General features: G+C 26.6%; 1 protein-coding gene across 4 annotated transcripts in view; it reads left to right on the top strand.

Moving 5' to 3' along the window:
- LOC107450100 (homeobox protein DLX-6-like) overlaps window positions 1–3,383 on the top strand; it is a 63,727-nt gene extending 60,344 nt beyond the window's left edge. For 3 of the 4 annotated variants that reach the window (XM_087154336.1, XM_087154335.1, XM_087154337.1), the window contains one exon: window positions 1,625–3,383. In XM_087154336.1, the coding sequence (XP_087010462.1) occupies window positions 1,625–2,014 (390 nt within the window). In that variant the 3' untranslated portion in view covers window positions 2,015–3,383. 4 annotated transcript variants of the gene reach the window in all.
- Window positions 3,384–12,518: the final 9,135 nt, after the last annotated feature.

The following is a 12,518-nucleotide window of genomic DNA, read 5'->3' as shown; positions in this document are numbered from 1 at the left end:
TATAGACGAAGTTGTTAATATAGATTCACGAGAATTGTATCAAATTGCTCAATCTCAGCTGTCGTTGCCAGGTTTATGCTTTGGGCTGAATTGGGAAAATTCATTTTTAGCTTTATTGTTCTGATTTGTAGTGAAATTACCTTATTTTAACAGCTTAACGTAATTGTAGTTTAGGGTCATAAAATGTTTTTCATTCGTTTGATTGTTCAATATCAATCTGACAATAGAATCATAAATCTTATTAAAAGGTATTTTATTATCCAACTATTGACTATTAAATAATTTTCTTTATTAGTTACATTTAAGAAAATAAATATTTTTTTACGCAAATTAATTGTGCTCTTATTTTTCGATTTCTTCTCTCCACGTAAAAAATTATTTTTATAAGACAAACTAATTTAAGTATTGATCTAAAATCTTTTATTTAATCTTCATAATTTTTTTTCAATTAAATAATCATTTAACAAGTGAAATTAACTAAATTAAATGGAAACAAAATAGCAATACATTTAAGTTATGGTACTTATTTACGTTTTCTCACGAAATGCTGATTGTTGTTATATTAATTCGTTAGTGTGGTAACAAGCATATTTCTGTTTTGTTAGTGAGGTGTAGACAAGATATATAGCTATAAGTGTAAAAATATAATAAGTATATATAGCTCAGCGAAAGTTGATGTTGATTTTTAGCAATGAACATCAGAGATTTTTCAAAAATAATAATGAACAAATAATAAAAAAAAAATATAGAACAAGCAATCCAGAATACTAAAACATAGTATTCATTCTTGAGAAAGAGCCAGATTTTTTTTATCGATAAATTAATAATATGAAATTTTTTCTGATAAAAAGTGGAAAGTTGGAATTTTGAAAAGTGGAATTTTAAAACCTTTTACTTAACTATTTTAATCGAAGGCAATGGAGATTTTCAATAATCCAGAGAATAGATGCTTTTTTCTTTTTTCGTACTCTTTAATTTCATATTTAATTTTCATTTTTTTATCCTTCAGTGTATGAAAGCACTACTTCGCTTCATATATCGAAACTTTTTGAATGAATCAAATGATTTGAGGAATTCACAATGAATCATATCCAGGTAAATTTTAAATAATTATAATAAATTTAACAATTTTATAATAACACAAAAACCATAACTGAATAATCTGATCAGTTATTCTGTATTAGCGCACAGAATTCGAATCCTGCTCTATCAGTTAAATATCATTTAAATAAGTTAAATCAGTTAAATATTGTTCAAGTAAATTAAGTAAAATCACTTAAATATAATTAAAACCTAATTTAAATAATTTATCTATTTGCTATTTTTTCAAACTATTCGTACCAGAATTTTGGGTTTTAATTATGGCTCATTTAGTGTCAGAGAAACATTTAAATGGGAGAAATTTGCTATGCATAAATAATCCCATTTTCATCAAATCTATCCTTCATTGAGCAACATGCAAAAAAAAAAAATTATTTGATCAAAAAATTATCTGGTTTACTTATTTTATCTTCATTTCAAAGTTACTTAGCTTCCTTTAAAAAAAATAAAAATACATATATTTTTACTTTTTAAACCAAAACAAATGATTCTACAAAATCTAATGAGTGTTTTTTTATTATAGGTTAAAATATGGTTTCAAAATCGTCGATCCAAGTACAAGAAAATGTTGAAAGCTCAACAAAATCAGCAAAACAGTCAGCAACCTAACCAACAAACACCGGGAAGTACACCGAATATGCAGCAGCCGCCGAACCCCGCATCAACGCCGCATACTCCTCCCGAGTCCCATGATGCTCACAGCCCGCCATCAGTGGGCATCCTGCCACCGAACCCTTCGGCCCAAGGCATGCCGAATGCTACCGTCAGCCCTCCGGCCATGAGCCCGCCTATCTCCTCATGGGACATGGCTTCGTCCAAAGCAGCAACAATGAACGTTACGAACACCTATATGCCACAATATTCGTGGTATCATAATACGGACCCTTCTATGAGTCAACAAATTCTTACTTAATCACCTGTTTTTTTAAATAAAAAAATGAAAAAAAAACAAAGAATTGATATCAACAATGCCTCCCCTGTCCCCCCAGTAAAATTGTCATCCTGTATTTGTATGGATGGAGTGATATTCTTCTTTGATTTATCTGGGAAAAGGTAACCGAAAAGCTTTTTTCCAGTTAAATAGTCGTATCATTACCACATAAAAAGTTACCCATCTTTATTTAATTAAAAATGGTGCGATGTTTAACTAAATATAAGGAAAAATGTTGGAGATTTGCCAGTATTAACTTAAATTTCCTTTTATTTTGTGTGCACAGAAGAAAAAAAAAAGTGTGCAAAAGTCTGTTTTTCTCATGGAATTGGGGAAAATAAGTATATGTGATCGTGTGTGGTTTGTCAAAAGAAGTTGATGCCTCATAAAAAGAATGAAGATATACGAAAATCATACAAACGCGTACAAATATTTGCAAACAATTACTCCTTGCAAAAGCCATGACTGTGAACCAAGCCATGACTTCATCGTCCATTGCCATCTCACGGGGGGCTGGATTGGCCAGTAACTTCGTTTATTCTTTTTAACCGTCACATTGGAGCCAAATACGTAAACATTGTTTTTATTATGTTATTCATAAGTGTTTCAATTTTGTTTTCATTCCTTTATCGGATCGATATTTCATTAGGCAGGTTGATGAGATTCGAACATTTATTTGTTCGAGAAGGGTGGGTAAGTTGATTTATTGTAAATTCCAGAAAAAATGAATCAATTTGAATGGAATAAATATAAAATAGTAAAAAGACAATTTATACACTATTTTTAACATTGAGACGACGTAATGTTACTGATAATTGCTATATTGCTTAAATTTATCTGAAATAATTTAATATTTTTTTTAATGTACTATTTAAATTATTACTTAAGTTCTAAACATATGAAGATTAGACTTAAGCTAAATCTGATAATTAATGACCTGATGAGAGAAGTTTATTTAAATACAGCTTAATTCTCTTAAATGGCACTATTTGACTTTAAAATGCAATATTTTTGAAATAATCTCTAAAAATTTAAAACAGTTTTATTACATTAAAAGAATTGCTTTTATTCAAAGTAATATCCACTTCTGTGCAAAGTGATGCTGCAAATTTTATTAAAAAAAGTATGTATCAATTGATGTTATATATGGAGTTTATAAAAAAAAAAGTGATTTTGTAATGTGTTGTAATTAAATCTCATGTCAAGTGGAATTTTCCGATGGTTTTATAAATATCAAAAAAAAATTCTGATTTCAAATTTGAAATGAATGTAAATAAGAAATCAGTCTGTACATATCAATTGTAAAATTCAGAAATTACTCAAATATCAGTAATAAACGTCTTATGGAAAACTTTTGTTTTGAAATTGATCTTTTCTCTGCCTCATAATAGATTTTAATTAATTTTTTAATTGATGATAATTTGACATAAAAATGTAGCAAATTTCTGGAGTGATATTGCAACCATTCTCACTTGTGCATTCGATTTCCTTTAAATATGTTATAGACAGTTAGAATATTTAATTTGTGAATTCAAATTTACATCGGAAATATACTGACTACACAAATTATCAGATATTAGTTAAAATATTAAGTTTCAATGAAAGAATATTTGTTTTATAAATTGAGTACAATACATAAAAAGCTTGTTAAAAGGGCTATGAATGGATAATTTGAAATAGCACATTGCGTGGCTGACAATAAGTAATTAATTTTCTTTTGTGTCTCTTAAATTTCAATACATTTTTGCTGCACTCAAACCCATTTAAATCCTATAAGTTTAGAATCAGTAAAATGTATTATTTTAAAGAAAAAAAATAAAATGAAATTTTTTTGCATCCGTATGAAACATGCAAATTATGAATATTTCATGCATCTTTAAAAACAGGATGATGAAAACTAAATTATGGAAAAAAAAGTTTTTGTGATAATTTTCCCTTAATAATTTGTATGTTTAATTTTAAATATAATAGTCAATCAAATAACACATTTATAGATTCGTTATTAATGTTTACATCCGTTTAATTTACATTTAAAAGTTTTTCGCATGTTAAAGATAATGTTACGGCATTAATAAAGACGGTTGTACATGGTATAAAAACGAATATGTACTCATAATTTTGATTTTTTTCTCCCTTTGTGTGTATGGAAGCATATTAAGTTTTGAATGCCCTTGATATCATATAAAGTAATAAAGATTTTAACATAAATTTATTAGAAAATCAAAGCTTTTTTTTTCTTATGCATTTTTCTAGAATCAGACAAAACTTAATTCAGACTCTGATAAAACTGAACTCTGTAATTTAACTCATAGAAATTTTAATGCTATAAGTCATATTTAAAATGTAACTTCGGTTTACTTTAAAGAAAATTGTAATTTTCGTTTACATCGTATGGGTGTTTTTCTTAAAAAACTAAATTCCGATACAATTTTGAGAAGGAAAAAAATTTTAGTGATGTTTTTATTAGTTTTCCGCAATTCAGTTTTAAGTGCAGTTGTTTTATGCGAGAACAACCAATAAAATCAGTATTACAAAATGTTAAAAACTTACTCTCGAAATTGTTTTCCAAAATTATTGCTTGAAGTATTCTTAATTTATGAAAATGGTTAAAAGGAAAAGGGTTTGAATATATTTATCTTAACTTGATGACTTAGAGACCAACATTTTACATTATATTGATGTTTTCTGTTCTTGATTTGTTCCTCAGTTATTATAGAAGAAGCTATGCAGATTTGCCATAAATATGTGTCCACATAAAGTAAATAAAAATTATTTCAATTCTGATTTATTAAAAATTCCTTTATTTTTCTTTCAGATCGAAATTAAAAGACACTTCATTAATATAATAACCCATTTAGTATATCTTGCATATTTTTTTTCGTTCTGGCTTTCTCTCTCTTTCTCTATCCCTCTGTTTCACAATTTCTTCCAGATTCCCTTCCAAATTTAAGCTAAAGTTCTCAATTTTAATTCTTAAACATTCTTTGGATGGTTTAGGAAATTTTTTAATAAAGCCAAGAACCAATTTAATGAGTCTAAGAACCTGAACATTGATTTTTTGAAATCATCTATGCATGTACAAAAACAAATAAATAAATAAAAAATTGATGCAGTTTTGAAAAGTTGATTAAATTCATAAATTGATACAGTTTAAATTTTCTGCATACAGTAATAGTTTTTGATACTAAAACAATTTTCTTTAAATTATTCACATAATTCAAATATTAAAAACGAAATCAGTTCGAAATTTCAAAATTAAAAATAAATTAGTTGGTATCCTGCAATTTAAGAGCCCTGCAGCGCATCTCTATTTATTTTCCAAAATCACCATAAGGTGCTCAATCATTTACTATTAAATTGATATTGAATAAAATTGTACAAACAGAAAAAAATTTTGTGTATGGATTCTTACCGAATATAATGGATAACTCAAGGTAAGAAATTATTTTTGTATTGAAGTCAAAAAGTCATTTGTTGGTTTCTGGTAGGTACTATTTATGTATTCAATATATTAAATTGTTGTTTGGAAAGGAAAATCATTTTTAATTTTATTATGCTTGCAAACTTAATAAATCACAAATTTTAATTAATCACAATGTTAAAAATGTTCTAGCTACCTGTAATTAATTTTAATTCAAGTAAAATTTACAAGATTACATCATTCTTGACTATTAAAATACTCAGAAAATAGTAATTAATAAGTCAAATTTATCACCTTAATTATTTTCAAATAAATTTTTATTTAGAAACAAATTTGATTTAAGTGCTAACTCTATGAAAAAACTAAATTATGAAATTTTGCTTGATTGTAGTTTTCTAAAGAGAAAGATTATGCCTTTCACGAGTATGTGACTTTTTTTATATCAAGCAAACGCACTTTATTAATACAGATTATTTTAATTACTGCATTTTATATTATGCTTGCATATTTACTAATAAAAGCATACGTTCTTTTTTAATATTTTTATTTTGTTACTTTATTTTACTATTTATGAGTCAAAAGTTTTAAAATTATGAATTTATGATATTAAATACAGTAAGAATGCTTAAGTTGGATATTTAGTTTGTTAGTTCATATTTTATTCATTATCTAGAAAGTTAAAAAAAAAATCACAGTATTTTAAAACTAATGAGACATGTATCAATATTTCGACTTCAGCTATGTTAAAAATGTTAACCATTAAATTTTGTTAACCATTTTTACGAACAGAAAACGCATAATTTTAATTCGTAGGTACCTTTAGTGCCATGAGATTTAAATGTTCCACGTACATTTAGTGCCCAAAAATCTTTTTTTAAAGATTTCTTAAAGCAATTTCATAGTAGTTTGGTTTTCCAAATTCTTCGAATAAAATTGGATTATAAATTGCAATAGACTAATAGCTTTTAGAAGCTCAAGGAACAATCAATATTATAAAAAGGGAATTTAATTTTTTTAAAGCAATCTATGAAATATGTTTTACTTTACGTGAAATATATCTTTAAATTGTATCAATTTAAGATAATAAATTTTGCGTTTGGAGAAAATTCAGAATTTCAGAATAACTGCATATAATTTGCATTGTAATGATATATGCTGGTATTTTAGTTTAAAATAAAACGGTCTTATTTTGTTAAGAGATAAAAAGTTTTAAGTAAATAAACAATATATAGTTTAAGTAAGTAGACAAAAAGGTATAATAACGAATGAAAAAAAAAATAACAGAAGAAAACAGAAATTACCTATATATGATTTCAGTTTGCATATTAGATTCTTCGATAGATAAAGAAGAGTTCTTTTTCTTATTTTTTTGAAGAAAAAAAAGATTATTTTAGTTAGGAATGATGACAACTTAATTTTCAAAAAATATTTAATATGAAAGTAAATTTTACACTCAGCATTAAACCAAGTTCAATATTATTAGATTTAGAAATTTCAGACGATAGACAAAATCAAAAATATTTTAATATATTTTACCTTGTAACAGTATATCCTATACACTTATAATTGGCAGACGAGGCTTAATTTTATAAAAAATTCATGATTTTTCTACATTTAGTTTTGACAGACAATCTTGGATTTTATAAGGATCGGGAATTTTACGTTTGACTGAAGACTATATTTTTAAACAAAATTGCGTATTACTTTCACAAAAGGTAAAATTGACTTGTGTAACTAAATATGATGAACTTAAGTAGCTTAAATATTGAATTTTACCTCATGACAAAAAATTTGACCATTTTTTGTAATATTAAAGTAGAATATCACAATACATAAATCTAAATTTAAAATATACTGCTATCGCTTTGTTTATATCTGTTTGCTTCTAGTTTCGGCAATTTAAGAAAGATTCTTTACATCTATAGGCATTTCTTGCATTTATTATTTGTTAATAAAGTGTTTTTTATGTTGATTATTCAGATTTAATACACTTTCAGGATTATTGAATTTATAACCTGTATACCCCCTTCATGTTGTGAAAATAAGGATAATTTTGTCCAATAAAGTGCTAAAAAAGATATTTAATAAAGGCTGTTTTTCAAAGACTCCATCGTAATATGAAATGATGTTTTTTCACAAATAATATAATATTTTTATAACTGCTGTAAGTTTGCAACTGTTACTCATGACTGTTAGATCAAGTTTAGCCTATCTAAAGCCAGAATACGCTTATTTTGCAAATGGCTCAAAACGTCAATATTGAGAAAAGCCACGGTTTTGTGAAAATCAAAAGCGTTTCTGGTCTAAATTTTTAGTATTTAAAAACTTACCCAACGTTGCATTACTTGTTCTCATAAAACTTTGCAAAAACTGAAAATAAGGCAGGAATTTTGATAAATTTCATCTAGGAGGAAAAATGCCGCCAAATTGATGATTTTTAAAAAACTTTAATAACTTTGAAACTATTTAAGTTATTTGTCTGTTCCAAAGCCCAGATAATTCTACAATGAAAGATTATATACGCAGTTTAAAAGCATCGTATTGATTCAAGAGTAAGGCACTTTAACTATGGTTTTTTTAATTTTCCTTGGCGAGAGAGCTTCGAAAAACAGCGTTTAAATACTAAGCCTTATCATCTCAGTTGGATTCAAAAATATGTTTATATGGTTATGAGAATAATTTGAGATTATTAAAATAATAAATCACGGTCACTTAAGTTCTACAAATCCACTACTTGGATCAGACCCCCGATGCCTATATTTTATTTTATAGCCATGCTCTGAAGAGTTAACCCATTTTGAATTTACGGCATTCAAAGTACCGTTCCATTTTGAACCCAACGAAGAAGACATGGGAGCTCCTGGATCGAGCATTAGAGCAAAGTAGCCTTCGTGGAGGTTTTTTTTTTTTTTTTTTTTAAATGGACCTAACCCTTATTTGCCTTGCATGGAGAGGAAAACCAAGAAAGTATCCAGAGGTTATCCTGGCAGTATAAGGGTATTCTAATTCATGATCCGTCTGTCACCGAGGACGTTTTACGTCAGCACTGTGATCGATTCTAGCTGGGAGCAGAATTCGGACCTCCACTAGGGTTCCACCGATGTTTAATATAAGAATTTTTTTTAAATTATAATGAGGGGTTTAATAATATCTGGCATCTGCTCATTCTGGCCATTAATAAATCGTAGCTTATTCTCAATACTTTAATAAATTTAACTATTTTTTAACCCTTAAAATCTGCATATTTTTAATTATAAAATAGGCTTTAAAGGAAAACAATTGAACATTCTTAAAATCCGCATTATTTGTCAATCCAGTTGAGTACAAAAATATGTTCAGTATTAGTAATCAAAAACTAATGAACATACTTAAATAATATACAGCTATGTAATGCGTGATTTGAGTACGCTGGATTGCGTGTGAATTGAATTTGTATACCATACTTCTGATTGCTTATTTGCTTTTAGATAATATTAAATTAAAAATTGCAATTTTCTCTATGTAATTAAATAAAAAACTGCTGCACTATTTTTTATTCTATGACAAGCTGGCTTCTAAAAGTATTTAAGCGTTTTTGGAGCCTCATTATTAATTATAGTTATTCATAAGAATAATTCAAAATTAGCTGCAATTTTATGAAAATTCACTATTGAAAATTTTATGAAAAAAAGTTAAGGTATAAAACAGGATGCAATATGTAAAGTAGTAATTTAAATTTTCATAAATCAAATTTAATTACAGTTTGTTAAGTTATTTTAATATATATTTACTAACAGTATTTGCTATTGTAATTACCATATTGTTTTCACTAATTACTTACACTCTTTGTTCTTGAGTCATGATGAAAATGTCAGCTGAGTAAGTGAGTATATCTTTACTTATAGTTCGTACTATGAGGTATTTCAGAATCAAAAATTTAGGATCGACGAAAAAATGAATCGTAAAATATTTGAGCGACTGTTTCTTATTTATATCATATTCATGTTTTGCAGAAAATTCAAATTTGTTTTTCTTAAGCTTTTATTCACAATGAGGAAATATATTTTGAATGATAAGGTTAAAAAAAAAATGTACCAACAGCAACTTTCTCATATTGATGTTGAAGATTAGATGCTGTTTTTTTTCCCCCTTCTTTTTTAAACCGTAATAATAGCAGGCAGGCACACCCCTTTAAGCATATTTATTCGTGTTTTGTAATTTTCTGTCATTAGATAATCCTGAGATTTTCATTCCTCGTAAATTGGTTTATTTTTAAAACTGTAACATATTGTATTGTAAAAATATATAAATACGTAATTCATATTTAGGTATTTTTTCCTCCATTGGATTACTAAAATATGATGTAAAGGTTATTTGCATAAAGGGCGTAAAAAATTTTATGAAAATATCAGTTAAATATTTTTTTTTAATAGTTAAGAGGTTTCTTCCCTCGGCATCTTAGATTTTTGGTTTAAATTTTAAATTGTGTTCCTTTAATGTTTTTTTTTCTTCTACTTAACGAACATTTGATGATATAGTATTATTAAATTATTAAACAGCACAATATCTTTCAAAAAAAGATAGAAAATAGAGAGATTATTTTATTCGATTCGGAGAAAAAACGCTTGACAATTTTTATAACTAGTATGATCTTTTTCTTAAAACTTTAATCAATAAAATGATGCTATTTGTGATTTTGAATTCATAATTTGAAGCTATGCTGTAATTTTATTATAGTTTTTACTGCAGAAAAATCGATTTGGATGACGCTGTAAAGTTCTTTTAACGTCAATTGCACAAAAACAAAAATATTTATCGATCAAAAATCAAAAACAGATAACTGCATACTATCTAAATACCTATCAAAAAATGTTGATTGCAGAGTCGTATAATCATAGTTTTGTCAGAAAAAATTAATGGAAAATCTCAAATTACGCCCGTTTTTATTTCAAATTCTGTTTGGGTAGCGGTTTTGTACTTTACATGTATCGAAAAATACTGTCAAATAGAGTAAATATCCACCATCAGTTTAGTTGTTAAAATTAAGTAAAAAGGATTATTAAAAAGTATATTTAGAATTTTGTCTGTCCGTCTTCATCCCTTCGACAGTTAAATTCGGTAGGGTGGTAATGTCTCTCATACGCTCCTTTACCAAAATTAATAAAAAGATTTTTCGTTATCTAAATTATAATTTGATATCCAAATTTTTTTATTTATTATATCTTCATTACTCTCATAGCAATGGAATAATAATTCAGGGAAGAGTTTTAAGAGAATTCTTCATTCGTATGACTTGGCTTGTACGAAAAGGCAAAGATTTTCGTTCATAACAACAAATTATTTTAATGAAATAAATGGATTATTTCACCATCGTTGATTTAAATATGTACTTTATCTCTTGTTTATTATTATTTTATTTTGTTTTATTCACTTAAGTTTAAGATGGAAGTTTACTATAATTTTTAACCATGCTATATGGCAAATTTTCTTCCTTTGTAGTATTTTATTTCTCTGGAAATGCTTATTTTTTTTATTTAAATTTTATATTTATAAGTATAAAATAAAACATTAAAATATTAATTTTGATTTGAGACTGTTTTTTTCTGAGTTTTCCCAGTTTGTAATGCAACTTTTTTTCTTCATTTTGCAGCTCTTTAAACATGTGAAAAATCTTCAATGGAAACTAAATACTGCAACATAAACATTTAAGCAGAATGAAAAATCAACTAATGAGTAACAACTAATAAGTATCATCATGTTCAACACGACATTTTTCTGAAGAAATGTATTTAATACGAGAAATAAAGCAGCAGCATTAAATTAATGAAATATATTAAGTATTTCATTCCAAACGTAAAACCAAATTGGGTATATTTTGGCGTCAAAGGTATATTTTCGTGCCAAAAACTAAAATTGGCTAAAACCAATATTTAAAAAAAAAAATAAATAAAACAACCTTCTAGGCTACGACCCATAGCATTTCATGAGAGTTTCTTAGTTAGTTCTTAAAATATTGAGAGAAAAAAATTACTAATAAGGAAGGGGGATAATTATGATTGCAACATTGTTGTGTTAGCTTTGAAAGGAATAGAATTTTTTACACTCTTAAAAATTCCGAGCTATGTTGCACTAAAAATTGGCATTAATTTTGCTGGCTACATAAAATGGAGCTCAATTTTACTATATTTTGGTGTTTTCACTGGTCCAAACATCAGGAGGAGGTTACACCAAAAATAGGTGTTTCGAAGACACCTAAAAGTAGAGAAAGGTTGCACCGTTATTAGATATTTTTAAACTTCCAAATGCAAGGCAAAGTTGCACCATTATTTTATAATTTAATATTTAGTTATTTAATTATCATCAAAATATTAAGTATTTTGCGTAAGTAAGTTATTTCATGACATACCGCCAACCATATTATACCATATTTAAAAATGGAAACATAAATTAAATGCACTTAATTGAGGCAAATAAAATAAGTTATTTATTTATCTAAATAAGTTCATACTTAAAACAACCTGCATCAGCCGCCCCAATACTCCAAGACCGATCTGTAAAAAAAACATATCGCAGGAAACAAATATCGTTCAGTTAACGGTCACCGATCAAAGTTTTAAGTTTTCTACCGAATTTTGGTGGACTTAGTAGCAACATGGAGGTATTTCTTGATAATACTTTTTTCGCAGTTATCAGTATAAATTAAATTTCATCAATGAGAAACTTTTCACCAAATATTGGTTAAAGATTTGCAGATTTTTTTTTTTTTTTTTACAGTGTATTGTTAAAATTATTTAAAGACAGAATTTTCAGAACGATTTAAAAGGAGTTAAAAATTTAAGAAAGTACGCTATTTTTTTTTTTTTTTTGAGAATTATGCTACTTATAAGCGAAAATATTTCTTTCTTTGAATAGCGATGATTTCAAAAATATTTTTTGTGACACAAATCAGCCTTATTTTTAGTTAAAAGTTTATGAATTTATGAACTCGTTTATATTTAAAGTTATAATGTATACAAAATTGTTTGGACTTAAATTAAAAATTTTTGAAAGCCTCTATCATCCTACAGTATTATTGGTTATGAAACA

This window comes from Parasteatoda tepidariorum, chromosome 11 (genome assembly GCF_982258835.1).
Source record: "Parasteatoda tepidariorum strain Cologne lab strain chromosome 11, Ptep-v5.0, whole genome shotgun sequence".
Classification (NCBI taxonomy): Eukaryota; Metazoa; Arthropoda; class Arachnida; order Araneae; family Theridiidae; genus Parasteatoda; species Parasteatoda tepidariorum.
Note: the sequence above shows the minus strand (reverse complement) of the source record. Positions and strands in the feature narration are given on the sequence as shown.